This window comes from Entelurus aequoreus, linkage group LG04, assembly GCF_033978785.1.
Source record: "Entelurus aequoreus isolate RoL-2023_Sb linkage group LG04, RoL_Eaeq_v1.1, whole genome shotgun sequence".
Classification (NCBI taxonomy): domain Eukaryota; kingdom Metazoa; phylum Chordata; class Actinopteri; order Syngnathiformes; family Syngnathidae; genus Entelurus; species Entelurus aequoreus.
The window spans coordinates 79639011-79666220 of record NC_084734.1 but is presented as its reverse complement, the minus strand read 5'-3'; the positions used below and the strand labels follow the sequence as shown (position 1 = coordinate 79666220).

The 27210-nt window shown below is 39.3% G+C and overlaps 2 protein-coding genes across 52 annotated transcripts in view; one reads left to right on the top strand and one right to left on the bottom strand.

Moving 5' to 3' along the window:
- znf185 (zinc finger protein 185 with LIM domain) overlaps nt 1–6647 on the top strand; it is a 77103-nt gene extending 70456 nt beyond the window's left edge. For all 50 annotated transcript variants that reach the window (XM_062045753.1, XM_062045751.1, XM_062045754.1 and 47 more), the window contains one exon: nt 5660–6647. In XM_062045753.1, coding sequence (XP_061901737.1) covers nt 5660–5761 — 102 coding nt within the window. In that variant the 3' untranslated portion in view covers nt 5762–6647. The remainder of the gene's footprint in view (nt 1–5659) is intronic.
- A 1082-nt stretch (nt 6648–7729) lies between these two features.
- Nucleotides 7730–27210, bottom strand: part of fut11 (fucosyltransferase 11 (alpha (1,3) fucosyltransferase)) — a 20216-nt gene continuing 735 nt past the window's right edge. Inside the window, exons 2-4 of one of the 2 annotated variants that reach the window (XM_062045745.1) lie at nt 19917–20297; nt 14363–14985; nt 7730–8712 (exon numbers count right to left, since the gene is read on the bottom strand). In XM_062045745.1, coding sequence (XP_061901729.1) covers nt 8562–8712; nt 14363–14985; nt 19917–20297 — 1155 coding nt within the window. In that variant the 3' untranslated portion in view covers nt 7730–8561. The remainder of the gene's footprint in view (nt 8713–14362; nt 14986–19916; nt 20298–27210) is intronic. The other variant, XM_062045747.1, reaches the window with a different exon arrangement.

Genomic DNA, 27210 nt, shown 5'->3' with positions numbered 1-27210 from the left:
GGTCCACCCCGGGTTGGGAGCAGAGTAGAAAAGAAAAGAAACGGCAGATCAACTGGTCTAAACAGGGAGTCTATTTAAAGGCTAGAGTATACAAATGAGTTTTAAGATGAGACTTAAATGCTTCTACTGAGGTAGCATCTCTAACTTTTACCGGGAGGGCAATCCATAGTATTGGAGCCCGAATAGAAAACGCTCTATAGCCCGCAGACTTTTTTTGGGCTCTGGGAATCACTAATAAGCCGGAGTTCTTTGAACGCAGATTTCTTGCCGGGACATATGGTACAATACAATTGGCAAGATAGGCAGGAGCTTGACCGTGTAGTATTTTATACGTAAGTAGTAAAACCTTAAAGTCGCATCTTAGGTGCACAGGAAGCCAGTGCAAGTGAGCCAGTATAGGCGTAATATGATCAAACTTTCTTGTTTTTGTCAAAAGTCTAGCAGCCGCATTTTGTACCATCTGTAATCTTTTAATGCTAGACATAGGGAGACCCGAAAATAAAACGTTACAGTAATCGAGACGAGATGTAACGAACGCATGGATAATGATCTCAGCATCGCTTGTGGACAAAATGGAACGAATTTTAGCGATATTACGGAGATGAAAGAAGGCTGTTTTGGTAACACTCTTAATGTGTGACTCAAACGAGAGAGTTGGGTCGAAGATAATACCCAGATTCTTTACCGAGTCTCCTTGTTTAATTGTTTGGTTGTCAAATGTTAAGGTGGTATTATTAAATAGATGTCGGTGTTGAGCAGGACCGATAATCAGCATTTCCGTATTCTTAGCGTTCAGTTGCAAAAAGTTAGCGGACATCCATTGTTTAATTTCATTAAGACACGCCTCCAGCTGACTACAGTCCGGCGGTCAGCTTTAGGGGCATGTAGAGTTGGGTGTCATCAGCATAACAGTGAAAGCTAACACCGTATTTGCGTATGATGTCACCTAACGGCAGCATGTAAATACTAAAGAGTGCAGGGCCAAGAACCGAACCCTGGGGAACTCCGCACGTTACCCTAACATAGTCCGAGGTCACATTGTTATGGGAGACACACTGCATCCTGTCAGTAAGAATTAGAGTTCTTTCAGCTGCCGTACACTTTATGCATAACTTGCTATCTACTGTACCTATTTAAAACAACTGCGGTGGTGTAACATGCAATCCATTCAAAATCTTGAATTGACTCTGTTTATTTTTAATGCATTGAAAAGACTCATTGGCATTTTTACAAATATCATTCCATGATGCCTTTTTCTAAAAAGTTTTAAGTCGGTCATCATTTTCCGAACACGTGCATCATCTGCATTCCTAGTATGATGTTCATTTATTATTCCAGACAATCTTTTACCTGTTATCCTGATTCAAACATGCATCTTCCAGTTCATGATTATTAAAAGGCATACTTTCACAGGGTATGAATTTTTAAAGGGTGTTTTAAAAGCGATACAATTTCAAAAATGACTCGTGGGTCTTTTATACATATTGAATTGTCTAAAGGAAGCTTCATGAATAATGTGATGAGGCTTAGTAATACCTCCTATCTTTTCATGCTTGACCACATTTGTTATTAATTATGGTACCAAAGAGTTTGATTCACAGATTTAATTGGGTTGATTCCAATTATTTTATGACAGTTTTAGAATGCTAACTTTGAGTATCTTCTTAACAAACTCAATGGTGCGAATGAGCATTCACGGTGTCTTTCTGTGGCAAATAAGCCACCGTACATTACAACCTTGACAAATCAGTTTGACAAGTCTACGGTGAACCGACTGGTTGCTTGGCAACTGCCTGACAACAATAAGACTACAACATGTGAAGAGAAATATGAATGAAAAAAAACCACATTGTGTAATAACAGCAGCTTCCCCATCAACCTGCCTTTCAGATATAAATGTCATGTTTATTAAGTATTCACAGCGCTGCACGTTTTCCACATTTTCTTATGTTACAGCCTTATTCTACATGTTTTTGTCCTCAAAATTCTACACACAATACCCAATACATAACAATGAAAGGGTTGTTTTTTTTATGTTTACAAATTTAAAAAAAATAAATCACATGTACATAAGTATTCACAGCTTTTAGTCAATACTTTGTTGATGCACCTTTGGCAACAATTACAGCATTACCGTATTTTTCGGACTATAAGTCGCAGTTTTTTTTTTCCATAGTTTGGCCGGGGGTGCGACTTATACTCAGGAGCGACTTATGTGTGAAATTATTAACACATTACCGTAAAATATAAAATAATATTATTTAGCTCATTCACGTAAGAGACTAGAGCAGTGGTTCTTAACCTTGTTGGAGGTACCGAACCCCACCAGTTTCATATGCGCATTCACCGAACCCTTCTGTAGTGAAAAATAAAATGGTTTTTTTCAAATTGAAGACAAAGTTATATGTTTTTGGTAACACTTTAATATGGGGAACATATTCTAAGTAACAAAGACTTAATTTAGAGTTATTTGGTTAGGGTCAGGGTTAGAGGGTTAGGGTTATAATAAGGCCATGCCGAATAAGGCATTAATAAGTACTTAATAATGACTAGTTAAGAGCCAATATATTACTAATTTGCATGTTAATAAGCAACTAATTAATGGTGAATATGTTCCCCATACTAAAGTGTTACCGTGTTTTTTTACTGGTGCACAAAATGAACCGTGCATGAACATCACCTTGTTCAAACAACAAAACCAACACAGTGCATAAACTCACAACAAATTACACACCTGCAAATCAGTGTGACTTCTGCTGTTGTCGTATCCGTAATACGCCGATAGGCAGAAGTTTGTATTTACACGATGAGTCGGGTGTGTTTTGACCTCCGCCGAACCCCTGAGCCCGACTCACCGAACCCCTAGGGTTCGATCGAACCCAGGTTAAGAACCACTGGATAGACGTATAAGATTTCATGGGATTTAGCGATTAGGAGTGACAGATTGTTTGGTAAACGTATAGCATGTTCTATATGTTATAGTTATTTGAATGACTCTTACCATAATATGTTACGTTAACATACCAGGCACGTTCTCAGTTGGTTATTTATGCCTCATATAACGTACACTTATTCAGCCTGTTGTTCACTATTCTTTATTTATTTTAAATGGCCTTACAAATGTCTATTCTTGGTGTTGGATTTTATCAAATAAATTTCCCCCCAAAAATGCGACTTATACTCCAGTGCGACTTATATATGTTTTTTTTCCTTCTTTATTATGCATTTTCGGCCAGTGCGACTTATACTCCGGAGCGACTTATACTCCGAAAAATATGGTAAGTTTTTTTTTAATATGATGCCATAAGCTTGGCACACCTATCTTTGGGCAGTTTCGCCCATCTGTGCAGCACCTCTCAAGATCCATCAGGTTGGATGGAAAGGTTTGTTTTCATCCAGGATGTCTCTGTACATCGCTGCATTCATCTTAGTCTAGTCAGGGAGGTGACCAAGAACCGGATGTCAGAGCTACAGCATTCCTCTGTGGAGAGAGGAGAACCTTTCAATCATCTCTCAGCAAATCACCAATCAGACCCGTGTGGTATAGTAGCCAGACGGAAGCCATTTCTTAGTAAAGAGGTTGCCAACACGCACCTGAAAGACTCTCGGACCATGAAAAAACTAAATCCTCTGGTCTGATGAGACAAAGCTTGAACTCTTTGGTGTGAATGGCAGGCATCATATTTAAGGGAAATACCATGGTGGTGGCAGCATTATGCTGTGGGGATGTTTTTTTTAGCGACATGAACTGGAAGACTTGTCGGGATAGAGGGAAAGATGAATGCAGCAATGTACAGAGACATCCTGGACGAAGACAAAACCTTCCCATCCAACCTGATGGTGTTGCAAAGAAGAATGGGTGAAACTGCCCAAAAACAGGTGTGCCAAACTTGTGGCATCGTATTCAAAAAGACTTGAGGCTGTAATTGCTGCCAAAGGTGCACCAACAAAGTATTGAGCACATTGTTGTTGTTTTTTTTTATTTTTAATACATTTGCAACCTTTAAATTTTTTTTTTTAAATTATGGGGTATTGTGTGTAGGGATGATGTTTGATAAGAAATGATCGAGTTCGAGCCCATTATCGAACCGATTCCTTATCGATTCTCTTATCGAATCCAGATAAGTTGTTGTAAAATGGAAAAAAACACAATATTTGGTTTAACAAAAGCTCACTTTTATTTTATAAGAAAAAACAAAATAAATAAATAAACATTGACTGTTGTTACCTCCCTAAAAAAATAAAATAAAATAAATAAATATTGACTGTTGTTGCCCATGGTATGGTATTTATTTATTTATTTTTGTCAGAAAAAAATACATTCATGCGTGCTTACGGACTGTATCCCTGCAGACTGTATTGATCTATATTGATGTATAATGTAGGAACCAGAATATTAATAACAGAAAGAAACAACCCTTTTGTGCGAATGAGTGTAAATGGGGGAGGGAGGTTTTTTGGGTTAGTGCACTAATTGTAAGTGTATTTTGTGTTTTTTATGTTGATTTATTTAAAATAAAAAATTTTTTTTTTTTTTTTTTTTTTTTTTTTTAATTTTTTTTTCTTGTGCGGCCCGTTACCAATCGATCCACGGACCGGTACCGGTGGTTTGAGACCACTGGTGTAGGCTACAAGATAACGTTAACGTTAGCCACTGACTATGCTTAGGTAACGTTAGTCTAGCTAACATTACTGCTGTCCTGGATTGACATAAGAGGTAACGTTATTTTAGCCTAAAGGCTACGAGTGAGCAGGTATGGAAATTAACCGGCAAAAGTTAACGTTAGTTACTCACCAGCACTATCACTGGAATTGGCGCTGCAGGTTGAAGAGGGGCGTGCTTCGTCGCTGCTTCTCCACGACACCTTTCTCTAACCTTCAGGTTATGTGCAGCCTGAACATGTTTCAACATGCTTGTTGTACTCCCCCCCCCCCCCCCCCCCCCCCCCCCCCCTTACATGAGAGCCAAGCCTGGCAATAATTGCAGATAGCCGTTTCCTCGTCGTATTTTTTTGTAAAATGAAGCCCTGCCTTGAGGCGTTTTTTCCGGTCCGTCGTTGTTGCTGCTTTCTGTATCTGCCGCCTAATGACTGAGCTACGTCATTTCCTGGTACGTGCCACAGGGCGTTTCCTGTGGGACGGGATTCGTTCCCAGGGAACCAACTCTTTTTCTTTACTAGAGTGGCCTCGATAACGGGAACCGGTTCTCAAAAAGGGATTAGAAGAATCGGTTCTTTTCATATCGAACAACCGGGAGAACCGGTTTCGAACATCATCCCTAATTGTGTGTAGAATTCTGAGGGCAACAATGAATGTATTCCATTTTGCAACAAAGCTGTAACATAACAAAACGTGGTCAAGTGAAGCGCTGTGAATACTTTAAGGATGTACCGTATGACTTAAAAATGTTACTGCAGTTAATAAAGGATCATACTAATCATCTTATGTTATGGAAAATTACTTTATCCGTAAGAAAAAAAGTAATATCTCAGAGGCTTCCAAGCATTTTTGATCAAGGCATTGATCTACTTTCTTTCTTTCTTTCTTTTAGTTTATTTGGAACATGAACACATTTACATCATAATACATCACACAATTTCATATCATTTTTGCTGTTTGTTATGGAAGTAAAACCAAACCCGACCCTCCTATTTCTCAGTGCTACTCCTGCCACAAGCCGATGGGAGACCTGGTCTTCAACATGTTCCTGCACGGAGGCAAAGTCCACTGTGAAATCTGCTACTCCGCAGCTCTCGATTGATCGCAGCGGCCTTTACCATTTGCATTTGAAGTGCGAAGCGGTCTCCTTCCAGCACGAGTGTGGACCGCTTTGAACGTAAGAACCATGGAGGTTTAGGGTGACCCAAGAGACTGTAACAGTGAGCAATAAAAAATAATTGCGTTTTTTTTTAAAATTCCTTTTATGCAAGACAGGATTTGTATTTGTAAACATGTTTGTGTTCCTCTTCCTGCTGGTGTAAGCGCTACCTGTCCGTGTCATTTAAGAATGCGTCTGCGGTGCACTTTGTGTACACAGTGAAGCCCGAAAGTATTCATACTCTGCATTATTTAATTTTTTGATGATGACATATTTTCAGCTGAATATGACACATGGAAATGGCCCAAAACTGTAAATTCCATTTTATTTATGTCAAATGTTCCAAATGCATACAGGAGGGAAGGGGTTTATACGACCCCATTCCTGGGTAGATCTCGCGTGAGAGGAAGAGAGGGAGGTTAATCATTTTACAATGCGGTCTACCTGAAAAGGATGGAAAGTGCCTCTATATATACACAGCAACTGGTGCTGAGGTCAAAGTTGGAATTGCCACAAAACACATTTTTAAGACGCCCAAAACACTTCTGTAAAGTGGATGTTTTGTCACGTTTCATGTGTCAGGTAAATTGCCACGTATGAATCCCCTTCCTACTGTTGTTGATTAGAATGTTTTTTCATCAGCCTCTAAGGCAAAGGTCCCCAAACTATGGCCCGGTGGCCGGATCTGGCCAATTTTATTATTTTTTTTAAATCTGTCCTTTCTAATCCATTTTCTACTGTTTGTTACTCTCGGAGTCTCCTAGCCGCTCAGGCTAATAATATTGTCTAAAAATGCGTTTTCCCATCGATAACGTGACTTCATCGCGCTCGGAATTTATACATATATATAATATATATATAATATATATATATATATATATAATATATACAGTATATATATATATATAATATATATATATATATCATATATATATATTATATATATATATATTTATATATATATATATTTAAATATATATATATGTATTTATATATTTATAAAAAAATATATATATATATATATATATATTTAAAAAAAATATATATATATATATATATTTTTTAATTATACAGCCCGGCACCCGGCCAAATGTTTTTTAACCCAATGCGGCCCCCGAGTCTAAAAGTTTGGGGACCCCTGCTCTAAGGGGTGATAGACAGTATGTTGCTGATATACAATAGTAAATATTAAGTGTGTGCCCTAGAAGTAGTCACACTTGTAAGTTGGGTTGGAAAGCCCTGCTTTAGATCAGCAGGTTTCAAAGTGTGAGGCACCAGAAAGACTTTAACAATACATTTTATTTTTCAACTTTAGTTATATTTCAAGGCAAATTGAATTGATTTTAACACGGGCATTAAACTCATTTTTAGTATGGGCCACATCGCAATTACCGAGGGCCGATTCATTACAATGTTTCCCTTCATTTGATTATCACTATTGCTTACCAACAAACTGATGGAAAACCCGATTTGTAATCAAAAGTCAAAAAGCCGATATTTAGTGCTGCTGGTGTAGAATTTAATTTGAAAAGGAAATGACACAAACACTTTAGAATAGCTTGTTGCGTCAACATCGAGTTGAGCACTGCATTTGCGTGCGTTGCATTTTTATGCCAAAAGTGAGAGGCATTTCATCAAGAAAGATGAAATGCCTGACTGAGGTGCATCATTTAAAAAGACCTTGAGTTTTGACCCCTGTGGGTTAACAGAAAGCCACAAAATATGCTCCAGAAATCCAGGGAGTTTGGGCTATATTATGTCCTTTGAGTGGAGGCTCACTGTGCCACCTTATGCTAGAAGTGACTTTTTCTAAAGATACAAAATATTGCCAGATATGACCAAGAAGAGAATAATTTTGACTACATAAAACACAAAAAGGTGTATTTTTTCCATTTATAAAAATAATACATCTATTTGAGATTGGCACTCAAGTAAGTATAAAATACTCCAATAAGATGGGAATAAAGTCAAAACAAGAGGATGAGACATATTTATATATAAGACAACACAACTTCTTTTTTACAGTCTTTGGCCACTTTATTGTGTCATCTCTAGCCAGAATATTGCCATTGATAACAAACAATCCTAATGTGCTCTGAGTATGACTCCTTCTGGGCTTATCTGCCAATACAGTGCAGGCATTATGGGGTGCAATATCATTTACTGCTTTACTTTGCTTTAAAAAAAATATGACTTCTTACAAAATACATACGACAAAAATATCTTGTTTGATGCTTGTTCATAGAATAAAACATGTAACAAATATAGTGTGCTATATAAATAATAATAAAAAAAGAATTGCACATTTGGTTGCATAAAAAAAGTAACTTGAGGTTTCTTGTGAACACGTTTGCATTGTTAGATAAAACACAGCAATTAGGGCTAGTAATTAATAGTTTAAAAAAAACTTAAGTCCAGTGGCTACTGTCCTGATTGTCCTCACACAACACAGTCGTTGGCAAGCTGGATCAAGCTTGGCTGCGCTCCACCACAAGCTTGTCTTCCCCTCCCCTCCTGGCAACGTGTCTCTGTGGAACCACTTTTAACTTCATCCCCAGCGCTGGGACATCACTCAACTTAAAAGTATCTTGCTTTATAAAATACCAAAATCAATTAAAGTGCCCACTAGGGAGCAGCAAAACTGTCACGGGTGCGAATGAAAAGCCTCTTTAACAAAACAAGCAAAGAGCGGCTGCATAGTACGGGACACTTCTGGGCTCCTGGACGTCCTTCACGGTCCACGTCAGTGTTTGCCCCGGGCTCTGCTCGCTGCCATTCTTTGGATGTGCTTCCACAGCAGCGAAGGGTCCGACTCGTTCTTTCTTATCAGAGACTCCAGCCCCTCCGCTTGGTCCAGACTCTGCCAGTAGTCCTGAGGCCACATCTGTAACCATCTGCAGACAGATGCATGCTAACATTAGAACCTCTTCAGGGGGCCTTTTCATAACACATGAATAATGGGATGCTAAGTTAAGAACTATGTTGATTGGAATGACTGTTGATGAATTTTTTTTGCCATGCCTCCCCTCCCCTCGCACTGTATTCAAGCAGCTAATTATGTGTCTCCATACACAGTGTGGAGCCGCTCCACTAAGATAATAACCGCCTCCATTACGGCAAAGAAACTGCATTTCTTTGTATTTAAGCATCGTCATCAAGTACAATTATCACTGGAGGACAATGCTGGACATACGAGAGCAAGCCAGGAGCAGGCATGGCTCAGCTAACCAATAAATAAGCACTTAGTAAAGTTTAGGAAGGGTCGATGTAGATGAACTACGATCAAAGTATTGGACGGGACGTCGGAAATGTGTAAATAAAGTTGTACTCTATATAACAGGGGTGGGCAATTAATTTTTACCCGGGGCCGCATGAGCAACCCGAGCACTGCTGGAGGGCCACATCGACAATATTTCAATTAAATTTTGCTCAATATTTTTGATATATACCGTAAGATACATAATAATAATAATAATAATTAATAATAATAGTAATACTTCAACATAGTGTGTGTAACAGCATTCCATGACTAATATAAATAAATTAACATTAATAATAAATGACAGTAAAATAAGCACACGTATGACTGAGGAGTCATAGTGTAACTTTGTGTGGTGTTTGAGTTGTCCGACTTTTTGTTGGCCATAAACGCACCAGTGGTTTAGTGCTATGCGTGTTGGTGACAGATGACAAGTTGGTTTTGGCCTGGTTTGTACGGCAGAAAATGACTAGTTTTTCGAGATAGAAGTGTTTTACTTATGTTTTTGGTGTGGTTATGTCCGAATATAAACAGTTTTGCTCAATAAAGTGATCGATATAATTCCTGTCCTCGAAGCATCTCGATAGACGTTACAATAATTGAACGGTGTTCAATTGAACGGTGTTGACGAACACCGTTAGGGCCGTTTGTTGTCACTGTCACTCAAAGTTGCATTGCAAAATTACACACAATAAATGTGTTTATTTTGTTTAGAATTCAGATGGGATTTGATTTGGTGCGCGGCATATATTTGCTGCGCGCAGCAGACGCTTGAGCAGTGCGCAATTGCGCAGGCGCGCACCTTAGAAGGGACGTTGCTTTGCAGTTCATGTCTTGTTGGAAACACGCCATTCCTCATCAACTTTTCTCTTTTTAGCGTCTCGGGTGTAAACCGTGCATCACTTGTCGCTGCATGTGCACCTTCACTCACAGGTTACACACGGACACACGCCCATAAATAATACTTTTCAAAATAAAAGCAGCACAGTTGTATTGCGCGCACGACATAGATGTTTTTTTCAACTTTATTTTGTAATTAATGATTGCAGCTGTTCACATTCACTCACAATCACGCACACGCATACGTCCACACGGAAGTAATACAAATAACGATTTTCAAAACAAAAGCAGCACTGTTGTATTGCACACTCGACATAGATACTTTTTAAAATGTATTTTGTAATTTATAATTGGCCTCACGCGGGCCGGACAGGGACGCACAAAGGGCCGGATGCGGCCCGCGGGCCGCAGAATGCCCAGGTCTGCTATATAAGAAGAAAATGGGCATACAAAACGATCCTTTTATCTTGTAATCATCTGTCGTTCATTCATTCACCCGTAGGCTAGTAATGCTCAATCTCAACAACCACAATGCACCTGCTCCCGGTCTTTTTTAACATCTTTTTTTTAACATCCGGTTTGCCGCAATGAATTGTGGAACACGCAGTATCTTAGTTAACCCTTTGTGAGGCCATGAAGTGGAAAACAACTCAATTCAGTGTCAGTGTTTCTCAAATAATCAATATCAAATACATGTACCCGTATTTTCCGCACCATAAGCCGCCCCGTGTTATAAGCCGCACCTTCAATGAATGGCATATTTCAAAACGTTGTTTACCTATTAGCCGCCCCGTGTTATTAGCCGCCCCTACGCTACGCTAAAGGGAATGTCAAAAAAACAGTCGGATAGGTCAGTCAAACTTTAATAATATATTACAAACCAGCGTTCTAACAACTCTGTTCACTCCCAAAATGTAATGTGCAAATGTGCAATCACAAAAATAGTAACACTCAAAATAGTGCAGAGCAACATCAATAACTCAACGTTGCTCGAACGTCAGTGTCACACGACACACAAAATAAACATTTAAAGCTCACTTTCTGAAGTTATTACTCATCCACAAATCCCTCGAATTATTCTTCTTCGGTGTGCTTCACTTGTTTTTTGACACCATCGATGATGTGGACGCGCATGCAGTCGTAGATCAACAGGAACGGAGCTGCGTGAAAAAAGTCACCCGGTCTCTTCGCGTAAACGTCCATCAACCACTCGCTCATCTTTTCTTCATCCATCCATCCCTTCAAGTTAGCTTTTATGATGACGCCGGCTGGAAAGTTCTCTTTTGGCAAAGTCTTCCTTTTGAATATCACCGTGGGTGGAAGTTTCTGGCCGTTAGCATGGCTAGCTAGAACCACAGCGAAGGACGACTTCTCATTATTCCCTGTGGTGCAAATATTCACCGTACGTGTTCCCGTTGTATCCACAGTGCGGTTCACATGAATATCAAAAGTCAGTGGAACCTTGTACGCGTGTCTCTTAGTAGGAGACATTTTGTGGTCTTTACAGAAACACACAAATGAAATGAAACGTAATATCCGCGCGCTTCTTCTTCTACGGGGGCGGGTGCTCACCTTGGCGGTTGCTTACCGTAGAAGAAGAAGCGCTTCCTCTTCTATGGGGGCGGTTGCTTACCGTAGAAGAAGAAGCGCTTCCTCTTTTACGGGGAAAAAAGATGGCGGCTGTTTACCGTAGTTGCGAGACCTAACTTTATGAAAATAAATACTAATATTAATCCATATATATAAGGCGCAACGGGTTATAAGCCGCACTGTCTGCTTTTGAGAAAATGTGTGGTTTTTAGGTGCGGAAAATACGGGTATAATCAAATCAATTCCCTTTTAACTCTTTAACTGTAAATAATAATAGATTAATTTATCAGCAATTAAAACCAACTATGCAAATCATGAATGATCATCACAGATGAACTATATAATCCAGAAGTCACAACAGGCGAAAGCAAGCAGATATGAACCTTCAATGAACAAGTAGATTCATAAGAGTCAGAGAGAGGATAACAATTGAATTGTCGCAGTCAGTACACGACTCGTAAGAGGATGGCGGATCGTCCATAAATTGGTTATGTCGATACCAGGGTAGCATCAGGTTTTCTCTTTTTTTAGTTGTTTTTGTTCATGTTTACAAATTGAGGAAATAATTCCCTGTACACAGGAGCAGTAGAGACTCGCTTTTGTTTACACTGCAAAAACTGAAATCTAAGTAAGATGAAATATCTCAAATAAGGGTGATATTTGCTTATTTTCTGTCTGATAAGATCATTTTTCTCACTAAGCAGATTTTATGTTAGAGTGTTTTACTTGTTTTAAGGGTTTTGGTCCTAAATGATCTCAGTAAGATATTACAGCTTGTTGCTGAGATGTGATGACCTATATTGAGTAAAACATGCTTGGAACTAGAATATCAAGTGTTGCAAAGCTGTGTCATCAACACTCACAAGTAGAGATGTCCGATAATGGCTTTTTTGCCGATATCCCGATATTGTCCAACTCTTAATTACCGATACCGATACATACATTCGTGGAATTAACACATTATGATGCCTAATTTTGTTGTGATGCCCCGCTGGATGCGGGGCATCCAAAATAAATCAACTCAAGTTATGGATAAAAATGCCAACATGGCACTGCCATATTTATTATTGAAGTCACAAAGTGCATTATTTTTTTTAACGTGCCTCAGAACAGCAGCTTGGAATTTGGGACATGCTCTCCCTGAGAGAGCATGAGGTGGGCGGGGTTTGGCCGTAGCGGGGGGTGTATATTGTAGCGTCCCGGAAGAGTTAGTGCTGCAAGGGGTTCTGGGTATTTGTTCTGTCGTGTTTATGTTGTGTTACGGTGCGGATGTTCTCCCGAAATGTGTTTGTCATTCTTGTTTGGTGTGGGTTCACAGTGTGGCGCACATTTGTAACAGTGTTAAAGTTGTTTATACGGTCACCCTCAGTGTGACCTGTATGGCTGTTGACCAAGTATGAATTGCATTCACTTACAGTATGTGTGTGTCAAAAGCCGTAGATATTATGTGACTGAGCCGGCACGCAAAGGCAGTGCCTTTAAGGTTTATTGGCGCTCTGTTCTTCTCCCTACGTCCGTGTACACAGCGGCGCTTTAATAAGTCATACATTTTACTTTTTGAAACCGATACCGATCATTTCCGATATTACATTTTAAAGCATCTATCGGCCGATAATATCAGCAGTCCGATATTATCGGACATCTCTACTCACAAGTGTAAAACTACTTTTTTAAAGTAATCATTTCTTACTTCAAGCATGAAAAAAAAAAAATCATGATGCTGAGCGCATATCATTATGTCAAGATAATGGCACTAGCATTTACTTATTTAAGAATATTTTTCAACATATTGAGCAAAAGGGTCTCTTTTTTTTTACCAAGAAAAGTGCACTTGTTATTAGTAAGAATATACTTATTTTAAGGTATTTTTGGGGTTCATTGAGGTTGGCTCATTTTACTTGTTTTTTTTCTACCAATAAAAGTGCACTTGTTATTAGTGAGAATATTCTTATTTTAAGGTATTTTGGGCTTCATTGAGGTTAGCTCATTTTACTTGTTTTGGAAAGTCTTGACAAGCCAGATTTTCTTCTTCTATTGGCATGTAATTTTGCTTAGTTCAAATAAAATACCCCTGTAGGAGCCTAAATGCTGATTAAGTTAATTTACATTTTGTGGAAGGTGCTTTATGTTTATTCAGCCAAAATGGGACTATTTACTTTATTTGCATGCGTAGAATAATTATAAGGTACACTTTATTTGTAATTATTACATCTGTCTAAATAATTTGATGACGTAACTGTTTAATTGCATATATGGCGGAAGGATCTGTGTGGTAATATGGTTTGGACACGAGGTATTATGGGTAATGACAGTCAGGTACGGTGGAATCGAGCCACACAGTTTTTTGACCTCACTCTTACTTTGTCTAACTCTTTCTTACTGTAACAAACTCACTTTATTTTGCCACACTGCAAAAAGTCAGTGTTCAAAAACAAGAACAAAAAATACAAAAATGAGAGGTATTTTATTTGAACTAAGCAAAATTATCTGCCAATAGAACAAGAAAATTTGGCTTGTCAAGACTTTTCAAAACAAGTCAAATGAGCTAACCTCAATGAACCCAAAAATACCTTAAAATAAGTATATTCTCACTAATAACAAGTGCACTTTTCTTGGTAGAAACTTATACTAAAAACGTATTTATTTTTCTTAATGGAAAACTCTCGGGGTCTACTAGCCGCTCAGGCAAATCATATGGTCTAAAAATACATTTTTCCATCGACAACATGACATCATCGCGCCAAGTGCGTGCTCTTTCAGTCAATTAGTGCACTTATTGTGTACTATTGACTTTAAACCATGACAATTTGACTATTACTGTATAAATGACAAGCTGTGTTGTAGAACGGACTCACCCCTCATCTGAAGGCAGGTCCAGGATGTCTCCGTACCCCGGACTGGGCAGGGGGCACCCCATGTGTGCGTTGGTCGCCATCTTGGGTGGTGGAGGCGGGCTCTTCTCGGGTGTTTTCCTATTTGCTCGTTCTGCAGCCAGCCGTGCGTTCTCCTGCTCGCACACGTAGCACTCGAATCCATTCAGGTAGTTGGGTTTGCTCATGTCGTTGACCCCCCACTCTCGGCTCTCCAGGGCGTCCAGCAGACGCACGTTGGTCACGCCGCGGATGTTTTTGAACTCTAAATAGCGGACGTATTCGCCGTCGTTCTCGTCGAGAGACTTGAGGAAGTCTGCCAAAGCTTTAGGTGAGGGGAAGTCATCGATTAGGATGACAGAGCGGTTGTTGGGCATCCAGTCCGCCGCCACGGGGGAGCCGCGGTAGACGGGAACGCAGCCCTGATGGAGGGGCCGCCACAGCTTCTCTGTCATGTAGTCCGGACAGAGACCGTTCTCCAGCGCCAGGTGGAACTTGTAGCGGCTGACGAATCGCATAAACGTGTCCTCCTCACCTGTGGCGGTGGACGTGTCTTCCAGGTGTTTTGGCAGAGCTTTGTTGTTCAGACATTTCCCGTAAGAATCCACCTGAGGGGGAGCAGAATAAGTACTTAAGACGTGGGAAAGCCTCACACAGTAAACCCTTTCTTTAACTTGCAATGAAATACAATGTGCTTTATTTATTACTCAGCAAAAATATGTATTTATACACTGCAAAAAGTCAGTGTTCAAAAACAAGAACAAAAAATACAAAAATTAGGGGTATTTTATTTGAACTAAGCAAAATTATCTGCCAATGGAACAAGAAAATTTGGCTTGTCAAGACTTTCCAAAACAAGTCAAATTAGCTAACCTCAATGGACCCAAAAATACCTTAAAATAAGTATATTCTCACTAATAACAAGTGCACTTTTCTTGGTAGAAAAAAAAAAAAAAGAGACCTTTTTGCTCAATATGTTGAAAAATATTCTTAAATGAAGTAAATGCTAGTGCCATTATCTTGACATAATGATATGCGCTCAGCATTACATTTCTTGAAACCAGCAAATTTACCGTATTTTTCGGACTAGAAGTCGCAGTTTTTTTCATAGTTTGGCCGGGGGTGCGACTTATACTCAGGAGCGACTTATGTGTGAAATTATTAACACATTACCGTAAAATATCAAATAGAATTATGTAGCTCATTCACGTAAGAGACTAGACGTATAAGATTTCATGGGATTTAGCGATTAGGAGTGACAGATTGTTTGGTAAACGTATAGCATGTTCTATATGTTATAGTTATTTGAATGACTCTTACCATAATATGTTACGTTAACATACCAGACACGTTCTCAGTTGGTAATTTATGCCTCATATAACGTACACTTATTCAGCCTGTTGTTCACTATTCTTTATTTATTTTAAATTGCCTTTCAAATGTCTATTCTTGGTGTTGGGTTTTATCAAATACATTTCCCCCAAAAATGCGACTTATACTCCAGTGCGACTTATATATGTTTTTTTCCTTCTTTATTATGCATTTTCGGCCGGTGCGACTTATACTCCGAAAAATATGGTATACACTGCAAAAAGTCAGTGTTCAAAAACAAGAACAAAAAATACAAAAATTAAGGGTATTTTATTTGAACTAAGCAAAATTATCTGCCAATAGAACAAGAAAATTTGGCTTGTCAAGACTTTCCAAAACAAGTCCAATTAGCTAACCTCAATGGACCCAAAAATACCTTAAAATAAGTATATTCTCACTAATAACAAGTGCACTTTTCTTGGTAGAAAAAAAAAAGAGACCTTTTTGCTCAATATGTTGAAAAATATTCTTAAATGAAGTAAATGCTAGTGCCATTATCTTGACATAATGATATGCGCTCAGCATTACATTTCTTGAAACCAGCAAACTTACCGTATTTTTCGGACTAGAAGTCGCAGTTTTTTTCATAGTTTGGCCGGGGGTGCGACTTATACTCAGGAGCGACTTATGTGTGAAATTATTAACACATTACCGTAAAATATCAAATAATATTATTTAGCTCATTCACGTAAGAGACTAGACGTATAAGATTTCATGGGATTTAGCGATTAGGAGTGACAGATTGTTTGGTAAATGTATAGCATGTTCTATATGTTATAGTTATTTGAATGACTCTTACCATAATATGTTACGTTAACATACCAGACACGTTCTCAGTTGGCTATTTATGCGTCATATAACGTACACTTATTCAGCCTGTTGTTCACTATTCTTTATTTATTTTAAATTGCCTTTCAAATGTCTATTCTTGGTGTTGGGTTTTATCAAATAAATTTCCCCAAAAAATGCGACTAATACTCCAATGCAACTTATATATGTTTTTTTCCTTCTTTATTATGCATTTTCGGCCGGTGCGACTTGTACTCTGGAAAAATACAGTACTTAAGATGTGGGAAAGCCTCACACAGTAAACCCTTTCTTTAACATACAATGTGCTTTATTTATTACTCAGCAAAAATATATATTTACCGTATTTTTCGGACTATAAGTCGCAGTTTTTTTTCATAGTTTGGCCGGGGGTGCGACTTATACTCAGGAGCGACTTATGTGTGAAATTATTAACACATTACCGTAAAATATCAAATAATATTATTTAGCTCATTCACGTAAGAGACTAGACGTATAAGATTTCATGGGATTTAGCGATTAGGAGTGACAGATTGTTTGGTAAACGTATAGCATGTTCTATATGTTATAGTTATTTGAATGACTCTTACCATAATATGTTACGTTAACATACCAGACACGTTCTCAGTTGGTAGTTTATGCCTCATATAACGTACACTTATTCAGCCTGTTGTTCACTATTCTTTATTTATTTTAAATTGCCTTTCAAATGTCTATTCTTGGTGTTGGGTTTTATCAAATACATTTCCCCCAAAAATGCGACTTATACTCCAGTGCGACTTATATATGTTTTTTTCCTTCTTTCTTATGCATTTTCGGCCGGTGCGACTTATACTCCGGAGCGACTTATACTCCGAAAAATATGGTATACACTGCAAAAAGTCAGTGTTCAAAAACAAGAACAAAAAATACAAAAATTAGGGGTATTTTATTTGAAGTAAGCAAAATGATCTGCCAATAGAACAAGAAAATTTGGCTTGTCAAGACTTTCCAAAACAAGTCTAATTAGCTCACTTCAATGGACCCAAAAATACCTTAAAATAAGTATATTCTCACTAATAACAAGTGCACTTTTCTTGTTAGAAAAAAAACCAGACCTTTTTGCTCAATATGTTAAAAAATATTCTTAAATGAAGTAAATGCTAGTGCCATTATCTTGACATAATGATATGCGCTCGGCATTACATTTCTTGAAACCAGCAAACTTAAATTAAAAACTAGTTTATTGTTCTTAATGGAAAGGCAACAAGGCAACCGCTTGTTACTCTCGGGGTCTCCTAGCCGCTCAGGCAAATCATATGGTCTAAAAATGCCTTTTTCCATTGACAACATGACATCATCGCGCCAAGTGCGTGCTCTTTCAGTCAATTAGTGCGCATATATACAGCCCGGGCCCCGGCCAAATTTTTTCATCGAGAGAATGCCAAGAGTGTGCAATATGTACATAACTCCATATGTGTTCATTCATAGTTTTGATGCCTTCAGTGACAATCCACAATGTAAATAGTCATGAAAATAAAGAAAATACATTGAATGAGGAGAAGGTGTGTCCAAACTTTTGGCCTGTACTGTATATCTTTATATATACAGTCGTGGTCAAAAGTTTACATACACTTGTAAATGGTAAATGGGTTATACTTGTAGAGCACTTTTCTACCTTCAAGGTACTGAAAGCGCTTTGACACTATTTCCACATTCACCCATTCACACACACATTCACACACTGATGGCGGGAGCTGCCATGCAAGGCCCTGACCATGACCCATCAGGAGCAAGAGTGAAGTGTCTTGCTCAAGGACACAACGGACGTGACGAGGTTGGTAGAAGGCGGGGATTGAACCAGGAACCCTCAAGTTGCTGGCACGGCCACTCTCCCAACCGCGCCACGCCGTTGTGAAGAACATAATGTCATGGCTGTCTTGAATTTCCAATAATTTCTACATCTCTTATTTTTTCGTGATAGAGTGATTGGAGCACATACTTGTTGGTCAAAAAAAAACATTCATGAAGTTTGGTTATTTTATGAATTTATTATGGGTCTACTGAAAATGTGACCAAATCTGCTGGGTCAAAAATATACATACAGCAATGTTAATATTTGGTTACATGTCCCTTGGCAAGTTTCACTGTAATAAGGCGCTTTTGGTAGCCATCTTTGTCCATGTGATGTCAGATGAAACAAAAATTAAACTGTTTGGCGACAATACCCAGCAATATGTTTGGAGGAGAAAAGGTGAGGCCTTTAATCCCAGGAACACCACTCCTACCGTCAAGCATGGTGGTGGTAGTATTATGCTCTGGCCCTGTTTTGCTGCCAATAGAACTGGTGCTTTACAATGGGACAATGAAAAAGGAGGATTACAAATTCTTCAAGGCAACCTAAAATCATCAGCCCGGAGGTTTGGTCTTGAGCGCAGTTGGGTGTTGCAACAGGACAATGACCCCAAACACACATCAAAAGTGGTAAAGGAATGGCTAAATCAGGCTAGAATTAAGGTTTCAGAATGGCCTTCCCAAAGTCCTGACTTAAACGTGTGGACAATGCTGAAGAAACAAGTCCATGTCAGAAAACCAACAAATTTAGCTGAACTGCACCAATTTTGTCAAGAGGAGTGGTCAAAAATTCAACCAGAAGCTTGTGGGTGGCTACCAAAAGCGCCTTATTGCAGTGAAACTTGCCAAAGGACATGTAAAATATTAACATTGCTGTATGTATACTTTTGACCCAGCAGATTTGGTCAATAAACTTTTTGGTCACATTCTAATTTATTGAGCAGCATCTATATAAATATACACATACATATATTATTTTTTTGGTTTATTTCGCCATTTTTATATTCGAAAATGCTCATTTCAGGATAAGAATATGTTGAATATGCTTGAAAAAGATCGGTAATCTTTGAAGAATGATGTGTCGAGGGATGACTGTATATTAATTACAGCACTAATATTAGTCATATAGTTAAAATACATTTTAATTGAATAAATTATTTGTAGATTTTGCATGTATAGACTGTTTATGAACAAATCAATTACTATAATACAATTAAATAACTATAGAACGTATTGTATAATTATGAGTAAGTATGTTATTGAATTGGCAGATCAATAAAATAAATAATAAATAAATAATAATTATATTTAATTATATATATAATTATATAATAATAATTATAAATAATAAAGTTGCTTTGCTAAAATGTATATATGTATTTAATCCGAGACTTGACTAAAAAATATTATGTTTAGCTTCATGAACCAAACATTTACTGCATGACTCCTTATTCCTGATAATGATAACGATGCAGACATGATTGTAAACTAACCATTCAACTGAAAACATCCAATATGTGTGCTGTACCTGGATGTACTTCATGAGCTCACGGACGTATCTGTCTCTGTCCGAGGGCACGTCACAGTGGGACTGCATGTAGAGCACGGGGGCGAAGCCTTCCCGCCTCAGCCGATTCTTCTCCTTCAGGGTCACCGCTACAGGCTGCAGCAGGTAGCTGAGGGATGGCAGCCACTGCAGGGTCAAAGGGTAGTCGGACTCCCTGCGGAATGTGGCGGTGTAATTGAACAACTTGATCCCCGTGCCGTGAGAGAGGAGGTAGTTATTCATGGGAGACTCTTCGTGAAACAGAGCCCACGTCTGGTGACGCAGACGAGGGAGTGGCGCTTCATAGGCCCGGAAGTCCGTACCGTAGAAAATGATGGATGCTGTCCTCTTGTACAGCTGGACCTTAGGATGGAAGAGATTAATACTTTAGGCTACACTGCTTTTCCATGTATCCTTCCCAACAAGACTGTGTGACATGTCTAGTGCCCAATACAAGTTGTGCTCAAAATACACGCCAATGACTTATGGCTAGAGATGTCCGATATTCCGATATTGTCCAACTCTTAATTACCGATTCCGATATCAACCGATACCGATAAATACAGTCGTGGAATTAACACATTATTATGCCTAATTTTGTTGTGATGCCCCGCTGGATGCATTAAACCAGGGGTGCTCACACTTTTTCTGCAGGCGAGCTACTTTTCAATTGATCAAGTCGCGGGGATCTACCTCATTCATATATTTCATTTATATTTACTTATTTATGAAATGTATGTTTTTGTTAACAAGTTAAAGGTGTTTAATGATAATGCCAGCATGTTTAACACATATAGTTAATATTGTTAACAAGTTAAAGATAATACAAGCATGTTTAACACATATAGTTAATATTGTTAACAAGTTAAAAGTGTTTAAAGATAATGCAAGCATGTTTAACACATATAGTTAATAGTGTTAACAAGTTAAAGGTGTTTAATGATAATGCAAGCATGTTTAGCACATATAGTTAATATTGTTAACAAGTTAAAGGTGTTTAAAGATAATACAAGCATGTTTAACACATATAGTTAATATTGTTAACAAGTTAAAGATAATACAAGCATGTTTAACACATATAGTTAATATTGTTAACAAGTTAAAGGTGTTTAAAGATAATACAAGCATGTTTAACACATATAGTTAATATTGTTAATAAATTAAAGGTGTTTAATGATAATACAAAAATTTTTAATACATATAGTTAATATTGTTAACAAGTTAAAGGTGTTTAAAGATAATGCAAGCATGTTTAACACATATAGTTAATATTGTTAACAAGTTAAAGGTGTTTAATGATAATACAAGCATGTTTAACACATATAGTTAATATTGTTAACAAGTTAAAGGTGTTTAATGATAATACAAGCATGTTTAACACATATAGTTAATATTGTTAACAAGTTAAAGGTGTTTAATGATAATACAAGCATGTTTAACACATATAGATTCCTTTCTTTCATGAAGACAAGAATATTCTGATGACTTGCTTTGATAGGAATCAGACAGTGGCGCTGATAACGTCCGCATTTTCAAATGGAGGAGAAAAAAAGTCCTCCTTTCTGTCCAACACCACATGAAAGTGGTTGGTTTTTGGCCTCTTATTTGTCCAGCTTCCGTACTCCTTTGTATACACTTTACAAGAAAAACATTGGCGGCAAACTCCGTAGCTTGCTAGTTTGTGCACGCCAGCTTTCTGAGACTCTTATTTTGTTAGCGCAGGCAGGATGAAGCAGAGCTTTTATTGTGCAACTGTGCAGTCAGTCTTTGGAGTTTTGACGACAGGTACGGCGCCAGAGTCTGTTGAAATAAAAAGTGTTTCTCGCCTTCCTGTCGGTAATTTTTTCTTAATAATGAGCTGGCAGCGGCCAGCGTCATCTCAGAAGACCCTCGGGTGCCGTGAATGTCAATCAAGTGACGAAAGTGACGTCATAGTGAAGATTTATGATCGCTCATTTTTAGGACTATTTTTTAATGCCTGGCTGGCGATCGACTGACACACCCTCCGCGATCGACCGGTAGCTCGCGATCGACGTAATGAGCACCCCTGCATTGAACAATGTAACAAGGTTTTCCAAAATAAATCAACTCAAATTATGGAAAAAAAATGCCAACATGGTACTGCCATATTCATTATTTAAGTCACAAAGTGCATTATTTTTTTTAACATGCCCCAAAACAGCAGCTTGGAATTTTGGACATGATGCGACGGACCACATATAATAATGTGGCGGGCTACATAAAATAATGTGACGGGCTACATAAAATAATGTGGCGGGCCACATAAATGATGCGACGGACCACATATAATAATGCGGCGGGCTACATAAAATAATGTGACGGGCCACATAAATGATGCGGCGGGCTACATATAATTTAATGCAGCGGGCTACACAAAATAATTTAACAGGCCACATAAATGATGCGACGGGCCACATAAAATATTGCGGCGGGCTACATAAAATAATGTGACGGGCCACATAACTTAAGGGCCACATAAATGATGCAGGAGGCCACATAAATGATGCAAGGGGCCACATAAATGATGCGACGGGCCACATAAACGATGCGACGGGCCACATAAATGATGCTACGGGCCACATATAATAACGTGGCGGGCTACATAAAATAATGTGACGGGCCACATAAATGATGCAAGGGGCCACATAAATGATGCGACGGGCCACATAAAATATTGCAGCGGGGTACATAAAATAATGTGACGGGCCACATAACTTAAGGGCCACATAAATGATGCAAGGGGCCACATAAATGATGTGACGGGCCACATAAAATAATGTGGCGGGTCACATAAATGATGCGACGGACCACATATAATAATGCAACAGGCCACATACATGACGCGAAGGGCCACATAAATGATGCGACGGGCCACATATAATAATGTGGCGGGCTACATAAAATAATGTGGCGGGCCACATAAATGATGCGACGGACCACATATAATAATGCAACAGGCCACATAAATAATGCGACGGACCACATATAATATTGCAGCGGGCTACATAAAATAATGTGACGGACCACATAACTTAAGGGCCACATAAATGATGCAAAGGGCCACATAAATGATGTGATGGGCCACATAATTATGTGGCGGGCTACACAAAATAACGCAACAGGCCACATAAATGATGCAAAGGGCCACATAAACGATGCGACGGGCCACATAAAATAATGCGGCGGGTCACAAATGATGCGACGGACCACATATAATAATGCAACAGGCCACGTATATGACGCGAAGGGCCACATAAATGATGCGACGGGCCACATATAATAATGTGGCGGGCTACATAAAATAATGTGGCGGGCCACATAAATGATGCGACGGACCACATATAATAATGCAACAGGCCACATAAATAATGTGACGGGCCACTTAAATGATGCGACGGGCCACATATAATAATGCAACAGGCCACATAAATGATGCGACGGACCACATATAATAATGCAACAGGCCACATAAATAATGTGACGGGCCACTTAAATGATGCGACGGGCCACATAAATTATGGAAGGGGCCACATAAATGATGCGGCGGGCTACACAAAATAATTCAACAGGCAACATAAATGATGCGACGGGCCACATATAATAATGTGGTGGGCTACATGAAATAATGTGACGGGCCACATAAAATTGTGTGGCGGGCCACATAAATGATGCGGCAGGCTACACAAAATAATGCGACGGGCCACGTAAATGATGCGACGGGCCACGTAAATGATGCAGCGGGCTACATAAAATAATTCAACAGGCAACATAAATGATGCGACGGGCCACATATAATAATGTGGTGGGCTACATGAAATAATGTGACGGGCCACATAAAATTGTGTGGCGGGCCACATAAATGATGCGACGGGCCACATATAATAATGTGGTGGGCTACATAAAATAATGCGACGGGCCACATAAATGATGCGACGGGCCACATATAATAATGTGGTGGGCTACATAAAATAATGCGACGGGCCACATAAATGATGCGGCAGGCTACACAAAATAATGCAACGGGCCACGTAAATGATGCGACGGGCCACGTAAATGATGCAGCGGGCTACATAAAATAATGTGACGGGCCACATAAATGATGCGAAGGGCCACATATAATGCATTGGGCTACATAAAATAATGAGACGGGCCATATAAATGATACAAGGGGCCACATAAATGATGCGGCGGGCTACATAAAATAATGTGACGGGCCACATAAATGGTGTGGCGGGCCACATAAATGATGCGACGGGCCACATATAATAATGCGGCGGGCTACACCAAATAATGCAACAGGCCACACAAATGATGTGACGGACCACATAAATGATGTGACGGACCACATATAATAATGCGACGGTCTACATAAAATAATTCAACAGGCAACATAAATGACACGACGGGCCACATAATAATGCGGCGGGCTACACAAAATAATGCGGCTGGCCACATAAATAATGTGACAGGCCACAAAAATGATGCAAGGGGCCAGCCACATATAATAATGCGGCGGGCCACATATAATGATGCGGCGGGCCACATAAAATAATGCGACGGGCTACACAAAATAATGCAACAGGCCACATAAATGATGCGACGGGCCACATAAAATAATGCGACGTGCTACATAAAATAATGTGACGGGCCACATATAATAATGCGATGAGCTACACAAAATAATGCAACAGGCCACATAAATGATGCGACGGGCCACATAAATGACGCGACAGGCCACATATAATAATGCGACGGGCTACACAAAATAATGCAACAGGCCACATAAATGATGCGACGGGCCACATAAATGATGCGACGGGCCACATACAATAATGCGGCGGGCTACATAAAATGAGACGGGCCTCATAAATCACACGACGGGCCACATAAATGATGCGACAGGCTACATATAATAAAGCGGCGTGTTGAATGACTGTTTGGCTGAAAGGGCAGTGCAAAGTGCTAAGCAACTGATGGAGAAGTCAAAGAGGGATGGCACAGATGCGTTCCTCCACCTTTTGAACCTAAGGAATATACCTCGTGGCACACAGCTTGGCTCACCTGCACAAAGACTAATGTCAAGGCAGACCCGCACTACCCTTCCCATCAGCAAACAGTTACTGCAGCCAGCCCCTCTCAACACCCAACTAGTCACAGCTCAGCTACAGAAGAAGAGGCTCGCCCAGAAGCTGAGCTTTGACAAGACCAGCCGCCCTTTACGACCACTGCATGAGGGCGAAGTCGTCAGGATGCAGACTCCCCGGGGGTACGATCGCATGGGCACGGTGGGAAAGATCTGTGAAGAGCCACGGTCTTACATCATCCAGTCTGGAGGCAAGGACTACAGGAGAAATCGCAGACACCTGTTGCCTGTTGCCGAGCGACCCCCAGATCAGCCTGACAGTGCCGACTTGCAGCCCTTCAATCCAGCTGTCTATGGAGCACCTCCTCTCTATGGTGAGGGACGAGGAGACCCTCTGGACATTGAAGACCCTCATGACATTGAACCTCCCCCAGTCCAGGTACCTGTATCTCCACTGCCCACACAATCTGGTAAGAGTCCATACACAACACGCTTTGGTCGCACTGTCAGGCCGAACCCTAAATACAAGGACTGAGTATTGGATGAAGAAGAAAAAAATTAAACATTGTCAGAGAGTATTGTGAAAATTGTTGTTCGTAGGAAATGTTTTGTTCTTTGTGGTTTTGAGCTAAAGAAGGGGGATGTAGAGCATTCACGTAATGCTCTTTTAGTATATTGTACCTTGGCAGCCACCGTATTTGTGAACTCTGTTTATTCTCAACTCGCTGGTACAGCTGTCAGTCCTACTGGTTGATCTCACAGCATAATATATAGAAAAGAACCGGCTTGCGCATGCACAGTACACAATAACAAATACGGTGGCTGCCAAGGTACAATATACTAAGAGAGGATTACGTGAATGCTCTACACCAGGGGTGTCAAACTCATTTTAGATCGGGGGCCACATGGAGAAAAATCTACTCCCAAGTGGGCCGGACTGGTAAAATCACGGCACGATAACTTAAAAATAAAGACAACTTCAGATTGTTTTCTTTGTTTAAAAATAGAACAAGCACATTCTGAAAATGTACAAATCATAATGTTGTTGGGGTTTGTTTACACTTACATGTTGCGGTTAATTGTATTCTACCTTTATTAGTCGTTATTTATACTTTCTCAATAAATTATGTGATAATGTTCATCAGTCAGCTCATTGGTGTTCATTTTCAATGTATCAAGATAAAAAAAATGATACCAAAATCAAATTACAGGATGTTATTTATGTAGTTTGCTAATTTTCCTCGACTGGTGCACTAACATCATGTGTTTGTTTGTTTTTTTTACATATGTAGCATCATCCACAAAGATACAAAGAATTGCTATTGTGACATCCAGTGGACACATTTAGAACAGCAGTTTCTTTCATTCAAAAATTTCGGCTCATTTTTATACTTAGCTAACTCATCCCGCGGGCCGGATAAAACCAGTTCACGGGCCTGAGCTTGCCTGCCCAAAGACGTCATAACATCTAGGGCTTTTATAGAGTGCACAACTGCGCACACAACAAGGAGACGAAGCAGAAGAACGAGGAAATTACAGACATGGCGGCCGAAATGATAGACTCATCATGAACGGAGAAGTTAAACAGGACAATACTGCCATCTAATGGATAGCCACTGGAACACTGAAATTCAAGTATTTTTTTTTTCTATGTAAATAAAAAAAAAAAAAAAAATATATATATATATATATATATATATATATATATATATATATATATATATATAGCTAGAATTCACTGAAAGTCAAGTATTTCATACATATATATATATATATATATATATATATATATATATATATATATATATATATATATATGAAATATGTATGAAATACTCGAGTTGGTGAATTCTAGCTGTAAATAACCACGCCCCCCGCCCCCAAATACCTCCCACCCCCCGACCAAGCCCCCCCACCCCACCCCACCTCCCGATATTGGAGGTCTCAAGGTTGGCAAGTATGACCTAAAATGAGACGGGCCACTTAATGATGCGACGGGCTACATATAATAATGCGGCGGGCTACATAAAATAATGCAACAGGCCACATAAAATGATGCGGTGACAGGACCACGAAACTATGTGGCGGGCCATTTTAAATGATGTAGTGGGCCAGATTTGGCCCACGGACCTTGGGTTTTACACCCTTGATGTAGTGTGTCCTCATTTGACC